Source organism: Colius striatus, chromosome 22 (genome assembly GCF_028858725.1).
Source record: "Colius striatus isolate bColStr4 chromosome 22, bColStr4.1.hap1, whole genome shotgun sequence".
In the NCBI taxonomy this organism is placed as follows: domain Eukaryota; kingdom Metazoa; phylum Chordata; class Aves; order Coliiformes; family Coliidae; genus Colius; species Colius striatus.
In genome coordinates, this window is record NC_084780.1 from 3542729 (window position 1) to 3569855 (window position 27127).

The 27127-nt window shown below is 56.0% G+C and overlaps 1 protein-coding gene across 2 annotated transcripts; it reads left to right on the forward strand.

Annotated features, from left to right (window-relative positions):
• The first annotated feature begins 7807 nt into the window (after positions 1–7807).
• BAK1 (BCL2 antagonist/killer 1) lies at positions 7808–23363 on the forward strand. Of its 2 annotated transcripts, none has more exons than XM_062013722.1 (6): positions 7808–7895; positions 12217–12318; positions 20159–20294; positions 20417–20560; positions 22963–23143; positions 23259–23363. In XM_062013722.1, exons 2-6 carry the CDS (start codon positions 12249–12251, stop codon positions 23361–23363), a joined length of 636 nt encoding a protein of 211 aa, XP_061869706.1. In that variant the 5' UTR covers positions 7808–7895; positions 12217–12248. The 2 variants fall into 2 exon arrangements, with proteins under 2 accessions (XP_061869706.1, XP_061869707.1); XM_062013723.1 differs by having other exon boundaries at positions 20162–20294.
• Positions 23364–27127: the final 3764 nt, after the last annotated feature.

Here is a 27127-nt window from a genome sequence, read left to right on the forward strand (position 1 = left end):
TCTGCAAAAACCTCAGTTAAGAAGAAGAAATCATATCAGAGAGACAAACAGCTTGAGTGCTCCAGCAAATTGCAGCAACACACTCAGTGTGTCCACACAGGAACCAACCCCAGACACTGACTGAGTGAGTGGCCACATCCCCATAGACCTGCAGGACCCCAGACACTGACTGCTCACATCCCCACAGACCTGCAGGACCCCAGACACTGACTGCTCACATCCCCACAGACCTGCAGGACCCCAGACACTGAGTGGTCACATCCCCACAGACCTCCAGGACCCCAGACACTGAGTGGCCACATCCCCACAGACCTCCAGGACCTTAGACACTGACTGCTCACATCCCCACAGACCTGCAGGACCCCAGACACTGAGTGGCAACATCCCCACAGACCTGCAGGACCCCAGAAGCAGGTTGACTCAGCCTCCTTGCCTGCAGACAGCTCTGCTGCCAGGCTGGAGCTCTCAGTGCTGACCTGCCAAGGATCTGAGAGTCCTCTCAGGTTGTTCACTGGAGGTCCTGTGCTTCAGGACTCCCAGCCAGGATGTGATGAGTTAACCTTTTGTACCCATTAGGGAAAACCCCTCATGTGCCTCCCAGAGAGGAGAGATGGGAGCTCTTATCTGTAACAGTACAAATCCAGTGGGCAAAGCTGGAGGGACAGAACAATTGTGTGCTGAGGACAAAGGTGAAAAGGAGGAAGGCCTGGGAATCAGCCCCCACAGACATTTATCCTGCAGTCACAGCAAACCTCCCTCTCCTCCCATATTTATACAGCAGATTATCACAAGGTGTATTTACAGTTATTTTGTCCTAAACAGATTCTAGCTTGCCAGCTCCTCCAATGCCTGCAGAAACACAAGCTGGCTTATGCTGGCTTCTCTGGACACAGCAAACAGTTTGATTAAGGTCCAGCACGCTCTGATGGCTGGTACAGGAACAAGACCCAGATCTGTTGGGCTTTTTCCAATCAGTTTGATAAATCTGGTGCATGAGAAACACTTTGCCTGAAGCCTCATATTCTCTCCTCATCCAGGGCCATCACAGCCCTGCTAAACTCAGCATGGAGACAACCCATGGACTTGGCACAGGGGCTGTGCTCTGCAGGGAGCTGGAGCATCACAGCTCCCTCTGCATCCTCCTACCCTGCTTTGCCTCCTCCAGCAACCAGGAAGGAACTGGGCTTAAAACCTAGTGGTTTTGGCTGTTCCTTTCCAGGCTTGCAGTTGCTCTGCATCCCGCGGCATCCCCGGAGAGCCGGCTGCAGGGAGCCGCGGGCAGCCCGGCCCCGGGGCAGCCAGGGGACTCGCATCCTGCAGCTGCTCAGCCACACGGAGCCGGGGCTGCCACGGCCACCCCACGCTGCAGAGGCTCCGGGAAAGGTCTGCAGGGACGGAGCCTGCCCACCCCCGCTCCCCACGCTGCGAGGTTGGTGCAAAACGCCTCTAGCCCGTGCAGAGATGATCCTTCCTTGAACCCCATCACCCCATCTCGCTGTCCCCGCTCCCCAGAGCCAGGCGCGGGCTGCGAGTGCCGGGCGGCCCCGCGGAGCGGCACCCACGCGTGTCCGTGTCACGCAGCGGGGCCGTCCCGGCTGGGCGCGGGCTGTTGGCAGTCGCAGAGTGCCACCTGCTGCTGTCCCCGGCAGCATCCCGCGAAGGGCCGCGGGGGGTTGTGCTCCCAGGAGCGAGCTGAGCAGCGCACCTCTCACCCCAGAGCCCGGCAGAGGGGTTTGCAGGCAGGGCAGGCACAGCCGGTGATGCAGCAGTTAAAAGAGGCTCCTCTTTGCTTTCCAGCTCAGGGGCACGAGGCTGCAGCGGGGAAAACAATAAGATGATGTCAGGTTTGACAAAATGTCTCTGTACAACAGCTTGATTCTGATGTAATTCCAGCGGCTCATCTGGGAAGAAATCTCTACCTCTTCCCCTCCCTCACTCCCAATCCCTTTGCTGTGCTGGTTTATCACTCAGAGTTCCCAGATGTCTCCTGGCACAGATCACAGTGTCACAGCATCCCAAGGGCTGGAAGGGACCTGCAGAGCTCATCCAGTGCAGCCCCCCTGCCACAGCAGCACCACCCAGAGCAGGGCACACAGGGACTCATCCAGCTGGGTTTGGGATGTCTCCAGAGAAGGAGCCTCCACAGCCCCTCTGGGCAGCCCCTGCCAGTGCTCCCTCACTTCAACAGGGAGGAGTGATCACTGCCTTAGCCCCATGTCCTTTCACCAACCTTATGTGAAGTCCATCGATGTCTGTTCACGTTGAAGAGCCTGTGCAGCTCTGCTCTCTGGGATCTTGCATCTTCATCTGCTGTTTGAAACAAGCCCAAACAAACAGTGACTACCCAGAGCTGTCACCTTCCTTCCTTGCCCACAGCAGAGTACCTGCAGGAGGATGCCATGCCAGGTCCAGATCCTCTGGTACAGCAAAGCAAATGGACTGATTGCCAGGCACCCTGGGCATTGAATTAGGTGGGCAAGTGGCTGAAGTGTCCCAGCCCCTCACAACCCCTGGGCAAGTTTCAGTGCTCTGCCCTGGCTCTTGTGTATTCTCCCCAGTGACCTGACTGCCTCTGCAGTCAGAGCTTGGTCTCCAACACACAGCTTTGTCACCAACATTTAGGCAGCAGACAGTGTGCAGCACCAGCCCCAAAGCTCACATCCAAAAAGAAGCATATAGGCTGGGAGAAGAGCAACCAGTCCTTCCTCAGGATTTCTCCCACCAGCCATCAGACAGCCCTCAAGTCCTCAAGGGTGAGGAGAAGGGAGATTTCCTTACCCTCTGAGCCATCCTCTTACCTTTCAGGAGCTGCTCTTTCTCCCAGTCAGAATCTATGTCCAAAGAAAACAACAGCTCGGGGCCTGCATCGCAGAGGACATCTTCACCATCAGCATCCAGACCTTGAAGGAGCCCATCCCTGGAGACAAACATAGTCTGGTGTGCTTAAAGGCCAACAGGCCCAGCATTGCCATTTCTGACCCTCTAGCAGTGACAGTAAGACAACTGGATCTCATTGCATCCCTTGTCAGCAGCCTAGAGTGGCCAAAGACTGCAAAGGGCACTGACTTGGGCTTTCTGATGGGTGCCTCAGTCCTCCCTTGGGGAGGTAGGAGCAGATCCTGCCTGCTGAGGATGCCCCAGAGCCATGCAGGGTCTGGAACGGCAGCCTTAGGAAGCACTGAGCTCATTTCAATGTTTTAAGGAAGCAGGGGGAAGACTGGAATTTGTAACAACCCAAATAAGCAGCTGTTTATAACACTGAAATGAGCAGCCTTCTGTAAAACACTGGCTGCTCAGATCTGCCAGGGCTGAGGCAGCCAAATGGGCTTCTCCCTGTCTCTCACAGAATCAGAGTCACAGCATGGAGAGGAGTGGAAGGGACCTGCAGAGCTCATCCAGTGCAACCCCCTGCAGAAGCAGCTCCCACCTAGATCAGGTCACACAGGAACGTGTTCAGGTGGGGTTTGAAGAGCTCCAAGAAGGAGCCTCCACACCCTCCCTGGGCAGCCTGGGCCAGGGCTCCCTCACTCCAACACTGAAACAGTTTTGCCTCATGTTTTAATGGAGCTGTTTGTGTTGCAGCTTCATCCCATCACCCCTTGTCCTGTCACTGGACACAACACAAACAAGTGCTGCCCCATCCTCCTGACATCCACCATTTATATACATTGCATTTATGTGCAATGTGGGATGCACAGAGGGTCAGACTGGGGATGGAGGAGAGGAAAAGGGACCATGGAAACGTTGAGGTGAAATAGATCATGGAATCACAGCATGGGGGGGCTGGAAGGGACCTGCAGAGCTCATCCAGCCCAACCCCTGCAGAAGCAGCTCCCACCTACGTCAGGTCACACAGGAACGTGTGCAGGTGGGTTTTGAAGAGCTCCAAGAAGGAGCCTCCACACCCTCCCTGGGCAGCCTGGGCCAGGGCTCCCTCACTCCAACACTGACACAGTTTTGCCTTATGTTTCAATGGAACTGTTTGTGTTCCAGCTTCATCCCATCACCCCTTGTCCTGTCACTGGATACAACACAAACAAGTGCTGCCCCAACCTCCTGACACCCACCAGTGAGATGCTTGTAACTATTGCTGAGCTCCCCCCTCAGTCTCTTCTCCAGACCCTTCTGCCCTCCAGGCCACCACAGAAGGAAGCCAGGCTTTGGGCCCCACATGCCCCACACCCCATTGCTTACGTCTCCAGCGCTCTGCCGCCCAAAGCCGCGGGGGCGTCCGTCCCCTCCTCGCCAGCCTCCCCGCTGCCCTCCCGCTGCCGGCCCGGGCTGCTGCCGCCATTCCCCGCGGCGCCGGCCACCTCCAGCTCCACGCTGCTGGGGCTCAACGTGCGGCTGCTCCCCAGGGAGCCACGGAGGCTGAGCCCCTGCAGCTCCCCCAGCAGCGGCTCCATGCTTTCCTCGGCAGCCTCCCAGGGGTCCCAGACGCTCAGGCCTCCAGCAGCCCCTGCCTCTTGTCTCTCTTCCCTGGGGGGCTCCCGTTTCCCCCTCAGGTTCCATGGCAGCCCAAAGAGGCTCCTGAGGAACTGGGGCAAGGAGGGCCGGCTGCGAGCCTGGCCGGCCATCGAGGCCTCTGGCAGGGCCCTCAAGGCCTCTGGCAGGGCCCTCAGCGCTGGCGGCTCAACGGCTCAGAGCTGCCTTGGAATCCAACGGCCCCCAACGGCCCAGAACCCATGGGGACAGTTACAGGGCTCTGGGGGCAGCCAAGATGTCACCTGAGGGCAGCAAAGGCCAGGGGATACAGAGCAGCCACAGCCCAGAGATGAGGGAGAAGAGAGGCCCTGGGAGGTGAGGCCTCCCTTCTCACCACAGCCACTCTCTGCCACAGCTCGGCCCAGCCCTGAGACCTCACAGCAGCCAGGGAGGGTGGGAGGAATCATAAGCACAGAATGGAGGGGATTGGAAGGGACCTGCAGAGCTCATCCAGTGCAACCCCCTGCAGAAGCAGCTCCCACCTAGATCAGGTCACACAGCAACGTGTCCAGGCGGGTCCTGAAGAGTTCCAGAGAAGGAGCCATCAGGTCACACAGCAATGTGTCCAGGGTCTCCTGAAGAGCTCCAGAGAAGGAGCCATCAGGTCACACAGCAACGTGTCCAGGGGGGTCCTGAAGAGTTCCAGAGAAGGAGCCATCAGGTCACACAGCAACGTGTCCAGGGGGGTCCTGAAGAACTCCAGAGAAGGAGCCTCCACACCCTCCCTGGGCAGCCTGGGCCAGGGCTCCCTCAGCTCACACTGAAACAGAGGAAGGAGGGAAGGCTCATGGAAACACACAGGAACTCCTCCAGCAGCCCAGCACCACAGCCAAAGAGAGACAAAACCCCGACTGCTGCAGCAGGCAGCAGTACAACAGCTTTTAAAAGCAGCACCTGCTCTCAGCATCACAACGTGCCAGCAGCAGGAGCTCAAACAGCAGCACACTCAAGGATCCATTTCTCCCTCGGCCACTCAGGCACATCTCACGGGATATTTTCCCAGGCCCGCTGCCCCAGGCAGGGATGGGATTTTCCCTGCAGTGTTCCTGCTCTCAGCAGCAGTGGTACCTGCAGTGAGATGGGTATTAAGCCTGTCTGGCTGATGTGACACATGGCTCAGAGACATGCTGCTAGGAGTTCAGCTTTGTTTCCACACCAGGGGTTTCCTCTGGCTGGCTGCCAGTGGCTGCTCGTCCTTGGCTCAGGTAAGCCCAGGGGCTGCTGGCTTCACAAAGGGGATTTTTTTTCCCCCCTAAATCTGCCATGTCATCATGACTAGTTGAAACTGAGATTCTTCCACCCTCCTGTGCCATCTCCAGGCTCAGCACAGGCCACAGCTCCTGTGAAGCACAGAACACAGCCCTCCTCACTACAAAAAGTGTGTTTTCATGGCAGCCCCTTGCTCTCGTTGGCACAGCTGGGTGCAGCCCCTTCCCAGCAGCAGCACAGACTGGAGTACACCAAGCAACTGGTGAAACCACATCCTGAAATGCCACATGAATCCTGAAACCAGAGGCTCCTTCTCTCTGGCTGCTGTGCATGTGCAAACATATCTCTTGTAACTCCAGCAAAGTGGCTGCTGGTGGAAGTGGGGAACATTTCACACCTGCCATGGCAAAGCCAGTGTGGCATTTCACATGAGATTCATTTTTGCACAAGTTCTTGCTAGCTAATGAGGCAATACTAAGTGATTCTCAATCTGAAATGGTACTGAGACTCAGGAACAGCCCAAATTGATGTAACACGGTGGGGAGCAGCCTAGGATTCATCCTGCAGCAGCCAGCACATCCTGACGTGTCTGTGCTGCGATTCAACCCAAAACCCAGCCACCATCCCACTGGCTGTGCACATGGATGGCCACCACCAGCACAGACCAGGGGCACTGGGACAACTCACAGGCAGGGATGGACTCAAACAGTCACCAGTGTTATGTTCTCCACCCAAACTCATCCCAAGGCTCAGGGCAGGATTCAGGCTGGTGATGGGACCTCAAGCTCCCCCAGGACCAGAAGTTTCTCTGCAAGCACACACTGGGTGGAAGGCAGAACCCTGGCTGCCAGGCTGATGGAGACAGTCCCCATTAGCCAATTCCTCATTTTCTTCTGCTCCATCATCCCTTACCTCCCTGAAAGCCATCCCAGGCCAGGACACCTCTCTCCTGGCCCCTGCAGCCATCCTTTTCTTTACCCTCCACAACCTGCTTTTCACTGGTGTTGAAGCAGTGACCTCCCTCAGAAAGGTCTGCTACCCACCTCCAAGGGAAGAGGGCATCTCTGGAGACACAGCAGCATCCTCTGTGGCCAGGAGCCTGTTTCCCCTGCAAAAGTTCAGCCAAGTAAATCAAAGATTCAAAAGCCTTTCCATTCATCTCTGGGGAGCATCCCTGGGCACCAACCCTGCCTCTGCTGTTGCACAGACAGGTGATTTGATCATTAGCAGCCAGGCATTTGTAGACCCCAATCCTCTGCCTGCCTGGCATTTTTCAGCACAGTGAAGGCCCTGGTGCTCTCCCAGGGACTGGAGCATCTTCCTTGTGAGGAAAGGCTGTGGGACCTGGGGCTGTTCAGTCTGGAGAAGAAAAGGCTGAGGGGGGATCTCATTAATAGTTATAGGTATATAAATGGTGGGTGTCAGGAGGTTGGAGCAGCACTTGTTTCTGTTGTATCCAGTGACAGGACAAGGGGTGATGGGATGAAGCTGCAACACAAACAGTTCCATTGAAACATAAGGCAAAACTGTGTCAGTGTTGGAGTGAGGGAGCCCTGGCCCAGGCTGCCCAGGGAGGGTGTGGAGGCTCCTTCCTTGGGGCTCTTCAAACCCCACCTGGGCACGTTCCTGTGTGACCTGATCTAGGTGGGAGCTGCTTCTGCAGGGGGTTGGACTGGGTGATCTCTGCAGGTCCCTTCCAGCCCCCACCATGCTGTGATGTTATGAAATCACTGTGGAACACAGGGAGAAGCCAAAGTCTCCCTGCCAAGCAGATGCCAGGGGGATGCTGTGCCAGCCCCACAGCTCAGCGGGGCAGCCCCTAACCCCGCTCCCACCAAAACCTCAACCAAAGCATGTTCCAGCCTCTCCCCACGCCCCTGAGCCCCCCGAGGAGCCCCCGACCCCTCCGCGATGCCCTGCGCTGCACAGAGCCGCCCTCCAGCCGCTTTCCCACGCTCCGGCCGGGGAAGGTGCCTCTAGAGGGAGCTGAGCCCCGGCCGGCTCCGCAGCAGCATCTATGGTCTGGGGTTGGGTTTCTGGTTTCTTTTCTTTCTCTCTGCCCTCCTCCTCCCCGGCCCTGCCGTTTCCTTCCCCCGCGCCGCGCTGCGGGGAGGAGTCAGGAAGGGAGGCGGCGGGGATGGAGCGTTTCCCCGGCGGGATGCGTTAGCTCCCGGGACACCCCGGCAGCCTGGTCCCCGCCGGTGAGTAGCGAGGGACCCCCCCCAAACCCATCCTCATCTCCCCTAAACCTCCCCTGCGATGGATTATCTCGATCCAGCGGGCCCGGCCGGGCGGTGTCGGGGCTGCCGGGAGCCGGGGAAGGATGCGCCGGGAGCCGGGGAAGGATGCGCCGGGAGCCGGGGAAGGATGCGCCGGGAGCCCCGGGGTGCCGGGGGGGGTCTGGGGGAGCCCCGGCAAGGCGAGAGGGGTGGGAAAAGCCGAGGGGGGCCTCATCCTGCACCGGCCCTGGAAGCAGCGTTAAAATAGGCGGTGGTACCTCAGCAAGGGCGTGTGGCATAGCGGGCCGGGGCTGGGAGGTCTCGCTGCGAGCCGATCGTTTGCCCCAAAGACGGAATATTGCCTCGTTTAATGATATTTTCTCCAGATAGAGTGATGTTTTCTCCCTTCCCCCGGCAAGGCCGCGGTGGTTTCAGCCCCCTCCCCAGCATCCCTGTGCCCGATGCACACGGTGCCGTCGGGGCTGTCGGTGGGGGTTGTGTGGCACTGAGGGGTGGCATCAGCACCCTGACATCGGCACCCTGACTGCCATGGCCGTGTCTGCTGGGGCTCAGGGGACAGGAATGTCTCTCTGGGGACATTCCAAACCCAGCTGGGTGAGTCCCTGTGTGCCCTGCTCTAGGTGGTGCTGCTCTGGCAGGGGGCTTGCACGGGATGAGCTTTGGAGGTTCCTTCCAGCCCTTGAGACTCTGTGAGTCTGTGACATGCAAACACCAAACTGGGCAAACTCACCTCTTTGCTCTTCGAGGCCAGGCTGGGAGGAGGGGGCTGGTTCTGTGCTGTGTAGGGATGGCAACAGGGCACAGGATCTGTCCTGGAGAGGGTTAAGCTGCCCTGCAGCAGCCCAGGGCCAGACCTGTGAAATGCTCAGCTCAGAGGATGCTCCACTCATTTCCTAGAAGAGGATCTTCATAACATGGCAGGAGGGACTTGAGAGCCCCCCAGCCAGGCTTGTTCATGGGGATCATGGCTGCTCCTGCACATCCTCTCCTCTCTAGCAGATCTGCCTCCCTCTCTGGGCCAGTCTCACCATCTCCCCTGCACCCAGGCACGTTCCTTTGGAGAAAAGCTGGGGGAAGCAGTGAGCACATGAGAGCCCCCAGGACCTCTATCAGAGACCTTTAAGGGAAGGAGATGAGGGTGAAATGAGAACCAGTTGAGGCAAAGGTCTCTGCTTTATTAGGGAAGGCTGGCAGGTTCCAGGAAGGCTGATGACTTGCATGGCATGTGCTCATTGATAAGATTCCCATGCCACCTTGAAGGTGTTGCTAAATCCACAGCTTAGGTGCTGTCTGCTGCTTTTAACCATTTGCAGCCCTCCTACAAAAGCAAAAAGTCAGGGTGGAGCTGAATTGCTCAGCAGCTGCTGAGATTTAAACACTGGCAGCTTCCCTCTCTGTCTGCAGTGCTGGGGAGCCTTCCTTTTCTGCAGCCTTGGGCTGTCTTTAAGTGTAGGGTTGGCACATCCTCGCTCCTGCCCCTCCCTGCTCTTTTCCAGCTCAGGATTCTCATACCAAAGGGGGAATGGGGCAAATCCAAGGGGCCTTGGGCTGGGAAGCAGGAGGAATGTGGGCAGCAGCACTCTTCATACTGGAGACCACAGACTGAGGCACTTTGACCCTCAGTAGAGTCTGGCAGCGAGCTCTCTGGGGTGTTCATTTGGTTGGTAGGAGTTGGGGTTCAGGGTCCTGCTGGGAGCAAGTTGTGCTGACAGGGTCAGAGCTGCTGGTCCCATATGTGTGTGTGTGTCTGTGTGTGTGCAAAAGGGCTGCAGGGCCCTGTGCTGAGAGAGAAGAAGAAAGCACTGCAAGGAACTCTTGAAACTGAAAATGAAAGTTCCCCTTGCAGCCACAGTCTGCCTCTTGCTAAGGGCTTGGCAGGCTGCAAACACCGAATCACATGAGTCAGCTGCAGCTTGGCACCAGCCCCCTGTGCTCACTGCGTGCTGAGCCATCAGGGGGGCATCAGAAATCCCCTGTTCCTTGGGGCTGAGGTCTGGGCCACTGAGTTGATGTGAAGACCACTCACCTATAAAGCAGGCTGCAAAAGCTCCAGAGGCAGCTGAACTCTTTGGCTGGCTGTGCTCGTGTCTTCCCCAGCCCTCGGTGCATCCCTGAGTTGTAGCAGCATAAAGCATGGGAGACACTCAGCCTGCTTGCCTTATCCAGAGAGCTGCCCTGAGTCTGGTCATGCTTCCCCTTGAAAAGCACCAGGGCCCTGCTCTGCAGCTGTAGCCTTGCAAAGCTCAGAGGAGAGGCTGGGACTGGAGTGGCAGTGGAGGAAGACTGGGAGGGTTTCCTCTGTGGAGGAGGGGAATGAGACATGTGCATCCGCTCCAAGCGCTGCCTGAGCTGCCTCCACCACGTCCCAGAGCAGAGATGAGCGAGGGGAGGAGCAGCTCTGGAGCCTGGGTCTGTGCTGCTGTGGGAGCCAGCTCTGCCCCCCAGCTTCACCCCCTCGGTCCCAACTGCTGAGCCTCGTGGTGTTTTCAGATTTTCCTTGGATGGGGATGTTTGAGGTGGGGAAGGAAAAGGGAAATCCTGTAGGAAAAAACAGCATCTCCACCTGTGTGGCACTGCCTGAGGCTCCCTGAGTGCAGCTATGCAAACAGGGGATGGCTTTACTGAGCCAGGCTGCCAGGCTTTGCATTCCAGCCCCTCCAGCCCCAGCTTTGACCTCTGGCTGTGTTTGACACCACTGCTTACACTCTGCTTTTGGTTTTTCTTCTCAGTGATCTCCAGTGTGAGGCTGTAAGCAGGACCACTTGTTGCACTTTGAATCTCGTGGCCTTTTGCCCATAACCAGCACTTGAAAATCACTTTTTTTGCCCAGGATACAGTTTAAACTGCAGGGTGCTGCTGTGTGTCCTGGTTTAACAGCCAGCACTGTGCCTGTGTGAGTTCAGACCTGGTGCAAATCAGCAAATCCACCAGTGTTAGCCCTGGACAAGTCAGGCTGGGGAACATGTAGTGGCATGGCAAACACCAGGCTGGGAGCTGCACTGATCTCCCCTGGACCCTGATGGTGGTAACTGTGTGGCTTCACTTCCTTCTCTGCACAAAGCAGGGCTGAGGGCAGTGTGGTGAGCAGAGGAGTGACAGAGCTGCCATAAACCCTCAGCCACACATCTGGCTTTAGGATCCCTGTGAGGTTCAGGGGCTGTATGAGCTGTGCATTCGGTTCTTACCTGAGAGGAGTTCAGAAGATGTAAAGAACAGAGGAAATCAGAGCCTCTGGGTGTAGGAACATGGAGAGAAGTTGTGGACAGTGAGTCAGTGCTCAGCAGGAGAAATGGGCACCGTCACTGCAGCTCGATGTGGGTGGCAGGGGGTTGGATTGTTCTTGCCACTGTGGTAGCTGCAGGTCAGGGGTGCAGCGTTTGGAGCAGCACCACAGCTCCTCTCCCAGATGCTGGGGAAGGGGCTGGAGCACAAGGGTGTTGGGGCTGTGGGAATGGGGGTGTTGAGCCTGAAGAGGAGGAGGCTGAGGGGAGACAGCAGCACTCTCTGACATTCCCTGACAGGAGGCTGCAGTGATGCTCCCAAGAAGCAAGTGATAGTAAGACAAGAGGCAATGGGCTGCAGTTGCCCCAGGGGAGGTTGAGGTTGGAGCTGAGGCAGAACTGTTTCCCTGAGAGGGGTGTCAGCCCTGTGCCAGGCTGCCCAGGGAGCTGGGGGAGTGCCCAGCCCTGGAGGGATCCCAGAGGCGTGGAGCTGAGGTGCTGAGGGCTGTGGGTCAGTGCTGGGCTGGGCAGGGTGAGGAAGGGGCTGGGACTCCATGATCCTAAAGGGCTTTTCCAACCCAAATGATTCAATGATTCTACAGTCTCTGGGTGCAGCTGGGGAGTCCTGGAGCCCTTTGTGCTATGACTTTTGCTTTTGTCCCAGTGTGACACCATCAGAGGTGCTGCTGTTGTGTGGGCTGAGTGATGGCCAGGGCAGCCTGTGGTGCTGAGCAGCTCAAGATAGCTGGCAGGTCTCCAGCAAGGGTGGGGAGGTAGTGAAGTGTGGTAGGGAGCTGGGTGACTTTTTCCTCTGGCACATGACTGTCTGCAAACACCTGAATGAGAAGAGTCAGGAAGAGAGGGGAAATCTATCCAAGGGACTTGGGGAGGGAGGAGCCAGCCCTTGGCAGAGATAAAAGCAGACAGCATTACTCTGAGCACTCAGCAGGGCTCAAGGGGCTCCCAGGGCTGAACTGGGAGCTTGTGAGGGGCCACGAGGCTCCTGTGTCCCAGCCCAGCTGCTCATCACCTGGTGCACTCACTGTCTCTCCTCCTTCCAGGTAAAGCTGATCCTCCCCAGCATCTCTCTGCCATGGCCTCAGGGAACGAGGGTGACGCAGCCAGGGCCCGTGGGCGCCGGGGCAGCAGGCTCTCCAACTCAGGTAAAGGGGTTGCTGGCATATTCAGGGCAAGAAGCACTTTCAACTCATTCTTGTTTCTTTTCTCCCCCTCCCTGCTGTGTTTCTTGGAAAAGATGGGGTTGGTTTTTTGTCATACCTCCATGAAGCTCTGCTGAACTGAACTGGGAGAGCTGATGCTCAGTGCTTTTGGAGATGCTTGGTGTTGGATTAGCACCGTGGGCAGCAAGGGGGGCTGAGAGGAACAGAGAAAATAGTGTGCAGGGGGCTGGCAGGTGTGTGCAGGCAGGCTGGGCAGTGCCAGAGGGCACAGGGGCACATCACCCTGGCTGCCTGCAAGGCGTGCAGCCGAGGCCTGGTATCAGTTACTTTCCCTTCCCTGAGCACAAAGAGAGCTTAAGGTGCTTGGTGTTTAAAACACAGAGGAAAACACACTTTGCTGAGCAGCAGCTGGTCTCGAGCAGTTGGTTTCAGTCTCACTGCACAGGCTGTTGGGGGAAATGAGGTGTGTTTTGGCAGGGCAGTGATGGAAAGTTGCAGCTCAGATGGGGAGCAGCAGTGCCATCCATGTGCCCTGTGTGCTGAGCCCAGCAGGCTGGGAAATCACCTTCCACTCTACTGGGTGAAACTGGGAACGGGGCTGAAAGGAACCTGGGGAAAACCTCAGCTCCCATTTCATCCTGAGAGGATAAAATGCCACAGCATGGAAAGCCATGAAACACAGGTGCCTTCTTAACCTGTTTTGCAGGTGGATTTGTAAATAAGGCTGAGTCACTGTGCTCTGTCAATAGTGGGGCTCAGAAGCAATGCCTAACTGTTTATGTGTTTGAGCTCAGATCCAGCTCAGAGCAGTTTTATTGGCCTGATAATGTTATTTATTGTCTGGTATTGCCTGAACTCCTCTCCATCTCACAGTAGCTTTTGTGCTAGAACCTGCAGGAATATGCTGGGAGACCAAAAAAATACCCTGTCCTTCCCTTACCAAAGTCTACAAGGTATGAAAAGAAATAAATAAGAGCAGTTGTTTTTGTGTGCTGATTTCCTGTTGAGGCCAATGAAATGCTGATGTGAAAACCAGTGAGAGGACCAGGCCCTGAGCTCTAACCACAGTCATGCTTCCTGTACGCTTGCAAACACTTACTGGCAGTACTGGCATCCCTCTGCTTCCCAAAACTATGAGGGGGGAAGTCCCTCTGGAATTTGGGGGGTGGGATTGTTGCACTGCTCTAAGGGAGAAACCTCGTGGGCTGCAGCAGAAGTGGAAATGTGCAGCTCCCACCAACGTGCTGTGGGACTGCAGGGCAGAAGAAAGCTTTTGGAGCCAGGTTTTAAGCCTGGCTTTCATTTAAGTCTCACTTGCTGTGTGTGTTTGCCTTTGGATGCTGTAGGGAGTGAAGAGACTTATCTGTTGCTCAAGGATTTGCTTGAGCATCATTGTGAGCTCTCGTTCTACCAGCCATGGTCAAGACACTGCTGTTTCTGTCTAGGATGGGTGGCAGTTTGCACTTCTAGCACTGTAGGTGAAGGCAGGAGCTTCATACTCCTGGCAGCATGTGATGAAAAGGAGTGACTTAGCTCCTGAGCAGTCAGGCAGACGGGAGCAAACATTGCAGAAGAGGTGGGAGGCCCAGCACCAACAGTGCTGAGCTGAGGAAACAGGGCTCACACTTCAGGACAGTAACATGCCCTCCTCAGTCCTCATCTGTAACATGGGGGTGGCAGTGGCTCCCTGTCAGACATGCTGCCAGGGCACACACACAGCTACAGGCAGGGTTCCATCGAGGCCATGGATGAGGCTGTCCTCATGCTTGGAGGTCACTGTGCCAATGCAGCTCAGTCCCCTGCAGAGGGGCCAGTCCACCTGGTGAAGACATTGCTCGTGTGGTCCCACTTGGCTCCTGTGTGGGCCACATCAGCTGGAATCCTGAGGCACTTTGTAGAGAAAGGTGGTGTATCACCATATCCACTTACCACAGGTAGGGAGAGGGAGGTGTGAGGACACCCAGGGTGTCAGGGCTGTGCATGGAGAGCCCAACCATCCCCTCTCACAGGCTGCACTGGCAGACTGGCAGCTGTTCTCTTCCTCACCTTACCTGTGCTTTCTCACCTGCCTGTGTGTTTAATACTCACCTAGCACACCTGGAGAGCTGTGGGGTCTGGTCCTTGGTTGTTGTCTTAGCTCTAGACTTGATGTTGCTTGTGAAGCAAGTCATGAACTGACAAATAGCTGCTTGAGGATGTTACTCATGCAGCTGGGAGCATGTCTGTGTCTCCATCTCCAGGACCCACCTGCAAAATGGGTGGGAAAACTGTGAGCTGCCTGTTTGAGCCTGGGTCCTTATTCTGTAGCCCAACTGAAACCATTTGAGCCTGTTTTTCTCCTGTCTGGTGCCCATCAGTTCCTGTCTCCAGCACAGAAACTGAGTATTGGACTTCCCTTTTAACTGTGTCTCCCATCAATATGTGGTTTCTATTTTTAAAAGGGGGTGGGGGGGAAGTCACCCTTCTAACAGTTGTGCTGGGAAATAACTCTGCTCTGGAAATGCCTTGTGACTCTTTTGTTCTGGCCTGCAAAGGGTGCCTCCAAAAAGTCTTGATGGAGCAGAGGGAGAGATGTTGGCAGAGCTGAGGTGCCCACTCATCCTGAGCATCCCGCTGGGCACTGGGGCACAGCCTCCCATTGTACTTCAGTATGTCCTTCAATTTGATCAGCAAATGTGGGACAGGTCTCACCTTGGACAGCAAAGTACCAGAGCAAAACCTTGCTGCAGCCCCCAGCCTCTGCCACAAGCCCATAACTCTGTGTGTGTTGGGGGACACACACACCATGGAACATAACAATTAGAGCATATTTCTGAGTCCAGTCCAGAATCTGGACGAGAGAATCTCCCTTAAATTTCTATCTTAAAACCAAGGGTGTTTGTCCATTGGCTCTGCAAGGGGGCTGGATGAGAATATTGCTCCTTTTTGGGTGGGAAGGTTCTAGAGAGCAGAATAAGGGGGGAGGGCTCTGTGCTGTGCAGATGCCTCTGGGAAGGCAGTTTTCCATGTCCCTGTGCATCAGCTCAGCTCTTGGGTGTGTTGGCATGATGCAGTGAGGGGCTGGGCAGCCCTTCATCCAGCCTGGCATTGCTAAGGGCAGGCAATAGGTCTCCCAAGGATCTGCCCTCCTGCTGGAAGCTGACTCAAATCCATTAAAGCAAGTGCTGTTCATCCCACGCTTGACTGGCAGCTGCCATGAGGTGGAATCGAGCTTCCCCTTGAGGTAGTTATCTCCAGAGGCTGCTCTTGGTTTCCTGGAGCTGTCTTCTCCCTTCAGAGCCAGCTGTTGTTTCCAGGCTGAGTATCTCCCTCTGTGCAAACAGATGCACCTCTCAGTGCAGTGCCCTGAGCTTGGAGGGATGCTGCCAGGTTGCATCTGTCTGTAGCAGGGTTAATTTAGTTGTAACAAGCTTTGATGGATAACTTTGGTGAGACCTGCCAGTCTTTACCATGGTGTAGCTGCTCATGCAGATGGTACATGTTTGAGACTAGCCAAAACATCCTTGGTGATCCCACATGGAGCCCCAAACCTCTGTCCCTCTCTCTGCTGCTGGTACTGGGAGCTCACAAAGCAAATCTTAATCCAGACCATAGAACCATACAATAGCTTGGGTTGGAAGAGACCTTTAAAGATCATCTAGTTCCAACCCCTGGCCATGGGCAGGGACACTTTCCACTCAACCAGGTTGCTCACTCCCCCATCCAACCTGCTCTGGAGTCCTTCCAGGGATGGGGCACCCACAGCTTGTCTGGGCAGCCTGTGCCAGGGCCTCACCACCCTCACAGGGAAGAATGTCTTCCTAATATCTAATCTAAATCTCCCCTCTTTCATTTTGAAGCCATTACCCCTTGTCCTGTCACTACATGCCCTTGTAAAAAGTCCCTCTCCAACTTTCCTGGAGGCCCATCAGTGAAAGAGACCCAGAGATGGTCCCAGCGAGGGACTGGGAGTTACAGATTTGAGGGGACAAAGATGTGTGTTCCCCTATCCTTGTGTTACTCAAAATAGCCCCTGGGGTAGTTAAAGCCAGGGATATTTTTTGGTACACTGATTTCCTCTTTTGTCCTCGCAGTGTGTTTACTTTGCCTCTGGCTGAAACTGTGAGTCAGTCAGTTTCGTTTTCTGGCTCTCAGTCCCAGGCTCCTGGGGAGGGGGGATTTGTTTACCACCAAATAAACCCATTCCTGCAAAACAGAAACCAGTCCCCTGAAAACACAGGCACCAGAGTTTGTCATTTCCCTTCACCTTTAGTGACCCAAACTGAACTCCCTGTAACTTGAGTCTCTGTAGGACAGGTCCTCTCCCTTCCCTGCAGCCCATCTGGGGCTGGGCACGTCTCCCTGGAGCCCCACACAGGCTGTCTAGGTGTGACCAGCCAGAAAGACTCTGCAAGGAGCTATGTGGCATGTTTTGGAGACTTGGAGAGAGGGAGTTCTGGAGCAGCCTTGCCAGAATCACACAATCTGAAGGGCTGGAAGGGACCTGCAGAGCTCATCCAGTGCAACCCCCCTGCCACAGCAGCACCCAGAGCAGGGCACACAGGGACTCATCCAGCTGGGTTTGGGATGTCCCCAGAGAAGGAGCCTCCACAGCCCCTCTGGGCAGCCCCTGCCAGTGCTCCCTCACCTCAACAGGGAACAAATTCCTCCTGATGTGTCTCTGGAACCTCTTCTGTTGCAGCTTGTGCCCGTTGCCCCTTGTCCTGTCACTGGCCATCCCTGAGCACAGCCTGGCTCCAGCCTCCTCACACCCACCCTTGATGGGTTTGTAACATGACTGAGCTCACCCCTCAGGCTCCTCTTCTTCAAGCTGCAGAGCTCCAGCTCCCTCAGCCTTTCATGAGAAGGGACATGCTTCACTCCCTGAATCATCTTTGTGTCCCTGTGCTGAACTGTCTCCAGCAGCTCCCTGTGTTTCTGGAACTGAGGGGTCCAGAACTGGACACAATATTCCAGCTGTGGTCTCACAGGGCAGAGCAGAGGGGCAGCAGAACCTCTCTGACCTGCTGCCCACAGCCCTTCTGCCCCAGCCCAGGCTGCCATTGGCCTCTTGCCCACGAGGGCACGTTGCTGGCTCAGGCTCATCCTGCTGCCCACCAGCACCCCCAGCTCCCTTTCCCCTGTGCTCCTCTCTCACAGTTCATTCCCCAGCCTGTGCTGCTACATGGGGTGATTCTTTCCCAGAAGCCAGGTCCTCACATCCCAGCTCTGGGACATTGCTCATGCAGGAGCATCTCTGCATTGGAAAAGTGGTTTCAAGTGGCCAGGGACAGCATGGCCAGTCTGATGGGTGGATATACTGGGATGCTGGGATGGGTTTAGCTGGGTTGGCTGCAGTAGACAGCATTGTTGATGCAGATGTACTGCTGTATAGCACCAGCACCATCATCTAAAGCCACAGGTCTGCAGGGTCCTATGCTCTGATGTTCCCCCAAGTAGCTCTTTTACCTGTGCTTTGTGCCATGTGTAATGTCTGTGAACCTCCACCCTGGTGATTCTCTGTCAAAGGTGCAGGACTCTGATCACCCATTCCATTTCTGTCCTCCTGAAATGTATCTTACAATAGAAACTGGGAGGAGCTGTCTTACCAGGAATCACAGGATTGTTTGGATTGTTGAAGCCCCTGAAGCTGCTGCAGTCCCAGCCCTGCCCTCACCCTGCCCAGCACAGCACTGACCCACAGCCCTCAGCACCTCAGCCTTTGGGATCCCTCCAGGGCTGGGCACTGCCCCAGCTCCCTGGGCAGTGGGAGACAGTGGCAAAGGCTTCACTGAAGCCCAGGAAGGCCACGTTCTTTTGTGTGGAAGATGTTTTGAGGTTGGGTGCTGGTCACCTGAATGTTGGGGGTGAGCCCTCATCCTCATCACTGCTCACTCTGCTGGCAGGGCTGCAAACCTGTTCAGTAAGAGCAGGGACTGCTGGCAGGGAGTCACACAGGACACATCTGCTGCATGTGGCACTGACCTGCTGCCATTGCCCTCTATGCCTTGAGTCCCTGGATTCAGCTGGGCTAAGAGAGGAGGGGGAAATCCCCTGGGTTATCCCCCTGATAACTTTTTTCTGTAGCATCCAGGACAAGGGCTGATGGGCATCAGCTGGAACACAAACAGTGCCACTGGCACAGGAGGAGAAAGTCCTTTGGTGCTGAGCTGAGGGAGCCCTGGCCCAGGCTGCCCAGGGAGGGTGTGGAGGCTCCTTCTCAGGAGGTTTCCAACCCCACCTGGACACGTTCCTGTGCCCCCTGAGCCAGGGGAAGCTGCTGGAGCAGGGGCTGGGGCTGGATGAGCTCTGCAGGGCCCTTCCAGCCCCCACCATGCTGGGATGCTGTGATGTGCACAGGGAGGGCAGGGTGCAATCCCCCTAGTCTCTCGCTCACAATCTCTGATACCCCTCAGCCCACTCACCTCACAAAGCTCTGCCACTGAGCAGATTGCTCCATCTGGCACAGCTCACACAGCAGTGCTCCCCACTCCCACCCAGGACAGACAGGCACCTCTCCCATCCAGACACCCGCCTGGCCTCACACTCCCTCTGCAGTTCAGCCCAGGCTGCTGCTGAGCACCCAGAGGCCAAAGCTCTGCCTTTGAGCCAGGTGGCTACCACAGTTCTCTCCTGGAGCTGGGAGCACATCTGCCTGCAGGAACTGCCACACTCACAGCCTCTCCCACTCCCTGGGGCCATTAAATCCCCCTCGGCAGCCTCGGCTCTGCCCTGCGGGCTCCTGCCTGCTCCAGGAACCCTTTTGCTCTTTTCCATTGGCTGTTCAGCTGCCAAAAGTGAACCCTCAGCACTGCTGCATGTGTGGGTCACTTCCAGGCCCTGAGCAGTGTGGGGGTGGGGGCCAGACAGACACGTGTTTGCTCCTGGCACGGAGCCGGTCGGTGCTCACCCGCCGTCGGGGCCGGGTGACGTGACTGCACGGGCACCTTCCCCTGCTGAACCCTGAATACCTGCCTTGCCAAACCCTGCTTGTTTATGAGAGAAGGGGAGGGAAGTTGTGACACCCAAAAGTAGCCTCAGCTCACCCCCATGACAGCCTGGGCTGCCCCCTCTGCCTGGCTGCAGCTCTACCACGGGCTCGTTGCTTCCACGGGGCAGCAGCCACTGAGATCAGCCACTCAGATCACACATCACCTGGCTGCTGATGTGCTTTTCAAGCACAGCATGGGGAATCACCTCTCTGAGCTGCACTTTATGAGTTATTCAACAGCTCCTCTCCTTTCTGTCCCTGCCAGCAGCCTATGCAGAAGTGGCAAGCCCTGCCCTGGCCTTGCTGCCGCTGGCAGGGGGGTGGATGTGAGACCAGTGACGTGTGCTTGAATCAGCAAGGAAGGAATTCTGCTGAAATGACTAATTTTTGCTCACTGCCTCATTGCTGATGCCACACAAGTGACTCTCCAAAGCAAGATGGATCGCTGAGGGCTGATGGGCAGTGCTAGACTGAGCTTTGCCTCCAGTTTGGGGTTGGGTCTGAGGTTCCTAACCTCGGCTGTGCTGAGCAATGCCCTTATCAAGAGCTAAGAGCGAGCTGCCAAACACGAGCACTTCAACATCTGGTTTGTGTTGTGACAGTCCTGGAGCTGTCTCTTGCCAAAAGTGGATGCAAAAGGTGGGCCTGTGCCCTGAGGAACAAAGGCTGGCTTCAAAGTGACTCTTCTGACAACTAACTTATGTCAGGGTCTTTTTGTTTTACTGCCAAAGGCCAGTGCTAATCCAAACAGCACAAATTTAGGCTGAAAAGAAGGGAAAAGGTCTCTTTCCAACTCAGGAAAAGGGGGTGACGAGCTTCTCCCTTGACTCCTCTTCCTCTTGTCTCTCTCAGAAGACCAGGTGGCACAGGAGACAGAGGAGGTGTTTCGGAGCTATGCCTTCCACCGTTACCAACAGGAGCGAGAGGAGAGAGGGGACGAGGTGCCCATGGACCCAGAGATCGTGGAGATCCAGCAGGAGCTCAACAGGTAAAACTCTGATCCCAGCCATATGCACATCCCTCAGCCCCCCCCATCCCGAGCCAGCCTCTGTTACAGAGCCCTCCCCAAGCCCTGCTGCCCTGTCCTGATGCCACCTTCCCTCTGGGCAGCACTGGGAGCCAGGTGGGCCGGCGCTTGGCCATCATCGGCGACGACATCAACAAGCGGTACGACGCGGAGTTTCGCTACATGCTGCACTCCCTGCAGCCCACCAAGGACAATGCCTATGAGCATTTCACCAGGATAGCCTCCAGGTAAGGCCCCCAGCTTCCCCCAGCGTGGATGCCTTCTCCTGGAGCACACCAGGGAAGGAAGGGTTAGATGGGGTGTGATGCAGTCAGTTCTGCCCCAGCGCACAGATGCTGTCTGTGCATCTTCAGCCACTGTCTCCAGCTCGAGCTCCCAACAAGCTCACCGTGATGATTCCTGTGTTTTCTGCCTGTCTGTTCTTCCTCCTGTGCACTGTTTGGACAGCCACCCCCTGACAGTTATCTCACAGTCCTTGCACAAGCTGACTGGGGTCAGAAAGTGTGGGGGGCCATGCCTGGCAAGCATGGCCAGTGCATCAGTAGCCAAGTGAATGTCTCAGCTCCTCTCTGGGGTCTGATCAGCTCTGGATCAAGGCAGAACTGCTGCTGGTTCCACTCCCACTTCCTTGATAGCTGGGGAGTGCTGATGAGTCAGGCTTTGAGAGGCATGAAGCAGAACTGGCTGCAGGCCGTGGGGATGGGCAAGTACTCACTGTCCTTGGCATGGTCCATGTGGAACAGGATCGAACAGATTCGGGATGGGGGATGCTCCAGAGGCTTTGCAGAGCCTGTGGCCATCTCATGCAGATGATGTACACCCAGCTCAGCCACTCAAAGCACTTGCACAACTTCTTGTCCTGATCACCTGAGGCACAGGCTTGGATCGAGGTGGGCATCAAGGGGTTCAGTCCTCACCCCTCCCTGTGTGTAGGGAAGCCAAGTCGCTCTGCACGTGAGGTGTTTTGCCTAGAGTCACTCAGAAGGCCTCTGGCAGGGCCAGGAGAGAAGCCAGGGTCCAAGCTGTGTCTCAGCATCATCCCTGTGCACCTTCTGCTCAGTGTTTGTTGTCTAACTGCCTCTCTTCTACCCTGTTCTTGCTCCCCTGTCCCGGGAAGCCGCTCACCGCTTTGGCAGCCTGAGGCGGTTAACGCACCGCAAACAGGTAAATTAACCTCTGTCTCTCTCTCTCTGTCTCTCTTTGTTCAGCCTGTTTCTCTGTTGTTCCCTCCTGGGCTCTAACTTCCCTCTCCCTCTGTGACCTGCAAGGTGGCAGCTCCAACCAAGGCTCTGCAGAGAAACCCTTTGGCTGTCCAGACAGGGGCCATCAGCACAGGGCATTGGATTGAAGCATCAGGCCTCACTTGATTCCTTTTACCTTTTTTCCTTCATGCCCTGCTGGAAACCAGGAAAAAACAAAACCCTTCAAAAACTGTTCTAGATCAATCAGTGCCAAATCTGCCCACAGCTATGCAGTTTGTGCCCACAGCAACCAAAACCTGAAGCAAGAGCAGTAGGCATCGGGTACATTTGGAGCCCTCCCAGCCCTTGGGAGCATCAGTCTAAGGAAGGTTCAGGTTGTGGGCTTGGAGGGATCTGTCTGCACAGGAAAAGGGAAAATCCTGTTCTAACACACCCTGTCCTCAGAATTAAAAGCCCTTCCCTCCAGGTATGGAAGAGCAAGGGGTGCTTGGAGACAAGGGGGGTGGTAGTTTCTGCTTTTGGCTGCACGTGTGGCAGCTCCTGAGCCTGAGCCCACAGCCTTGCAGCATGAACCACCAGCAGCTTCCAGCAATGCCCTCAGCCAGGAGAGGACAGGACTCCCTTCAGCTGGAGCCCCGAGGGAAAGGCAGGAGGGTGGCAAGTCAACAGCAGCCAGTGTGAAGCTTTCCCTCCAGCAGCTCAGAGCCTGTAGCTGTGTAGACAGGATTTGGAAAGTCCCTTGTCCCTGAGACATCCCTAATCCACCTGAGACAAGCAGCACTTCATAGACTCAGAGAATTGTTTTGGTTGGCAAAGCCCCTGAAGCTGCTGCAGTGCCAGCCCTCCCCTCACCCTGCCCAGCACCACTGACCCCTGGCCCTCAGCACCTCAGCTCCACGCCTTTGGGATCCCTCCAGGGTTGGGCACTCCCCCAGCTCCCTGGGCAGCCTGGCACAGGGGCTCACACCCCTCTCAGGGAAACAGTTCTGCCTCAGCTCCAGCCTCAACCTCCAGTGGGCCAACTGCAGCCCATTGCCTCTTGTCCTGTCATTCATGGCTGGGGAGCAGAGCCCGACCCCCAGCTCCCTGCAGCCTCCTGGCAGGGAGTGTCAGAGAGTGCTGCTGGCTGCCCTCAGCCTCCTCTTCTCCAGGCTTAACACCCCCATTCCAACCCCCAGCTCCTGTCAGGGAGCTGCAGAGAGTGCTTCTGTCTCCCCTCAACCTCCTCCAGGCTCAACACCTCCATTCCAACCCCCAGCTCGTGTCAGGGAGTGTCAGAGAGTGCTTCTGTCTCCCCTCAACCTCCTCTAGACTAAGAGAGAAGAGGCACTACGTGAGAGCTCACAGCCTGGCCGTGCAGGGATGCAGAGAGCAGGGAATTCTGATCCCTGCCAACAATTTAACCAGCTCCATTGGCTTCATTTCAGCTTGTTTGATAGTGGCATTAACTGGGGCCGGGTGATTGCCCTGCTGGGCTTTGGCTACCGTATGGCCATCTACGTGTACCAGAACGGCATCCCGGGCTTCCTGCGCCGCATCGGCCGCTACGTCGCCGAGTTCATGCTCCGGAACCGCATCGCCCAGTGGATCGCCCAGCAGGGAGGATGGGTGAGGATGGGCATGGGGCTGGAGGAGCTGGGGAGGCTCAGGGAGAGGGGAGGGGAGGGAGCAGCCTGGCCCAGGCACATCTAACGTGCTGTGGTTACTGTGTGTCTCCTGTTAGGTGGCTGCACTGGATCTGGACAATGTTTACATGAAGTACATGCTGGTGGTGGTGGCCCTGGTCATGGTGGGGCATTTAGTGGTACGACGCTTCTTCAGGCCCTAACTGATGTGGGGGGGGTTGGGGGGGGTGGGCAGGGGCTGGGGGGTCAGGCCAAGCTCTCTCTCAAATCTCTGCTCTGCATTGACGTCTCCCAAGAAAGGGGGGATTCAAGGAATCTCTGAGAGAGAGAGCAGCTTGGACCTGTGACCCTCCCACCACAGGGCCCAGGGGCTCTGCCAGCTTATGCAGACACCCCCAGGAGCTGTGGAGAGCAGCAGTGGAGGGGGAAGGTTCAACTTAGTTGTCTGGTTTATGGCTCACTCAGCTGCTGAGCACAGAGCATGACTGTGATGCTCCTCAGGTGCAGCACTGAGGCAGAACAGGCTCCTCTGGAGTCCAGAGTCTGGAGGAACAAATGTGTTGTGACAATGCCAGTGTGTGTGTGTGTGAGTGCCTGGGCCTTGTCTGCTCCTTGGGGTGGGTGCAGAGCTCCCCATTTGCTAACAGCTCTCACCCAGACCACATCTGCATTTGAAGAGCAATTGCAGCCTTGGTTGCTCCAGTTGTTGTCTGTAAGTCACTTGAGGGGCAAGCCAGCATTAGCCTATGGGGCTTGCTTTCACCTTCCCTTTGTTCCTGAGCCCAAGTACTTGAGCCTTCTCTTTCCTACCCCTTTTTGAAGAAACATGGTGACTACCTGTCCTCTGACAGTTGATGGTAACACCTGAGAGTGCTGGCAGGCAGCTCTGCCCTGCTGCAGCCTGGACCTGGGGACCTGCAGCTCTCCCAGGGCTGATGCAGGTGCTGGGCTGCAGCCTCCCAGCCCTCCATGAGCTCAGAGGCTGGGTGCTGGCAGATCTGGGAAGCCCCAGCAGGCTCCCAAACACTAAAAAGCTGTGGGGTGACTAGTGGCAGCTTGCCTGCCTGCCCAACCCCAACGCTGGTTCTGCTGGGTGGGGGCTTCCATTCAGGAGACTTGGCTCTCAGTGAGAGGCCCTGGAGCTGCATCCCAGCCCTGCATCAGCTCTCTGCCCTCAGAGCTCAGCAGGGCAGGCTGTGCCCTGGCTGAGCCCAAGGCTGCAGTGCTTTACAGCTGCCCCCACAGCAGGGCCAGCCTCTGCAGGAGGTGACCTTGTTCTGCTCATGACTAATGCTTGAGCATCAATTTTGAGCATCAGTTCCCTATGGAGGGAAGCAGGCTCCACTCTCCCATCCCAAATCTTTCTGACCTTTGCAAAACAGGGAGAGTTGAGTGTCCCAGAATGAAGCACATGGTTTAGCTCAGTTCTTTTTTACTCCAGGTGACTATAAGGCTTGAAACTGTGACTGGCCTTGTCTGAGCCAAACTCACCCTGTCCCAGCATCACCCATCTCCTGGAGCAGTTCAGGCAGCTGGGGGAGGGAGCCAGAGGGACCTAGGAGCAGTGTTCCTATGTCTGGGCTCCTCTCTTCATGCAGACAGAGCCCTTGTGGGCTGGAGCCTGAGGCAATGGGAGCTCAGAGGCCCTTCCACAGTGCCCACAGCAGGGAACTGCCCTGGGATTGCTGCTGGGTTGTCAACCACAACTGACAGGGCTCTGACTCATCTCTGTGGCCATCACAAGAGCCTGAGGGGCCGCTGGGACCCCGAGAGCAGCCCCTGTGTCCCCCCAGAGGGGAGTTGGGCCGGACAGACGGCTGTCTGATCTGTTTTAAAACCCTCCAGTATTGCCTCCCCACATCACCCATTCCTATAGTAATTTTTACCTTCAGATAGAGGGGTTTCCCCCCCCCTCCTCCATTTCTACCCCCTGCTGCAGTTTAAGCTTGTTGCTGCACGTCCTGCCCCAGCACAGAGACAGGACAGCTCACAGCCTTCCTCCTTACAGCTGCAGAGGCTTAGCAGGACCAGCCATAATTTTATAACACTGACATCCCTCCTGTTCCTGCCTCCTTTAACAGAAGGACAGCAAACCTTTCAGCCTCTTTCCACACCAGGGTCCACTCTGTGCATATCCCTTCCCTAGAGCAGTGCCCTCGACTTGGCTTCATAGAAAGGCATTACAAATATTTGCTATAATATTCCTCTGATATTTAGCTCTGGTTTGGTTGCTTTATTTGTTTGTTTTCCCCTATGCTGAGCAGCCCAAATCCCCTGTGGACTGTCCATGCTCAGGTTTTGTGGCCATGCTGGCTCCCTCTGAGCTGCTGAATGCCCACCTGGCTCACTGCTGCCCTCACAAGGGTATTGCTTTGCATTTATCCACACACAGCTTTACCATCCTGCCACACATTCACCCATCTTGAGATCTCCTCAAGATCTCGAGGCTCTTCCCTGGTGTGAGCCAGTCTAAGCAAGGCAGTGTCCCCATGGTTTCCCATCCTCACTCCTCACCTGGGTGAAAACAGCCACAGATGGAACCTTTTATTTCTTTTGCCATCACAAACATGAACCTTTAATCCTTATTTCCCTTTTCTCTTAGTCAGCCACATCACTGACATGTCACAGTCCTCTAGGCTACATCTCTGGTTTGGTTCAGTCTCCAGCAGGACTTCTTCAGAGGGAAAGCAAGCAGTGTGTCAGCTTTTATCCACTGCTTCACCAACCCTCTCCAAGAACTCTTAGACTGGGGAGAACTTTTGCTTGCACAAAAAGCCACTCTGCTTGTCATTTATCCTCATCTCCCACATAAAGTGTTTCACCTTGCAAACCAAATTCAGCTGTAAGGCCAGCAGACTTTGAGTAAAGAACATTTCTCAGCTTTATGGTAGATGATCAAGCCTTTGATACCAGGACAGAGAAGGGAACTTTCACAATCGGTGCTGTAGCAAAGTTAAGTCTCCATTTTATCCGTTTTCTCAGGGGATTGGCAGGGAGGATTGTCTCAGGATATCAGTGTATTGTTCTCCTCTGCTCTCACCTCTCCCAGCCTTCCTGACACTGATTACCAAGTGAAAAAAAAAGCTTGAAGTGGGGCTGTGACTGTGAGGTCTGTAGTACTGTGTCCTGTCACTGGATGGCATCAGCACTGCAGGCTCCAAGGGCAGGGATGGGCTGAGCTCTCACAGAAGGGGAAGCCCTCTCACCTTCTAGGTCCCCCCTAGGTCTTTGTGTAGGTGACCTCAGTGCCCACCAGCTGTGATCTGCACACCCAGAGCCGTGTGTGCACCGTGCTCTGAGCCCTGGCCAAGGCAGATGACGCTGGTGTGTGCTGGGTGCTGCTGGGGGAAAAGTGCTGAGAGCTTCAGGGGGCAGGAACAGGCTCCAGCAGGGTGGGATGTGCTGGGAGCAAAGCAGACTGAGATGAGAAGGCTTGGCCCCATCAGAAGCTGATGCTCTGTGCAGGGTTGGTGGGCCCTCTCTGGAGAGCTGCAGCAGGAATCTACCTCGAAGCCCCACTCAGCAGAGTGTGGGCAGGGGGGCCTGGGCAAGGTACCACAGGCCACCTTGACTACATGCAGAAGGCTCTTTGCTCTGGGACTGGCAGTGCCAGGAGCCTTTTTACCAAAACCAAAAGTACATCTCTGCTGTAGAAAGAAGAGCTCTGGATAAAACTACACTCCTGGAATAACCCCAGACTTCCCTGACAGGGCTGAATCAGCCACTTTGTTCTGCAGGGATAAAGCCCTGATCAACTACAATGTTTTTATCCAGTGGGAACTTTGTTTAAACCACCAACCCAGTCACACTTTGTACCTTGTAGGAAGGGAATCCCATCTGATGCACTGAGGAGCAGGCTCTCCCTTCTGCCACCTTCCTGGCCACCCTGGTGCTACTGGGGCTCCTTCCCCTTGGTGAGCAAGGGAAACAGGGATGGGAAGCTCTCAACCAAGGCAGGAGATGAGGA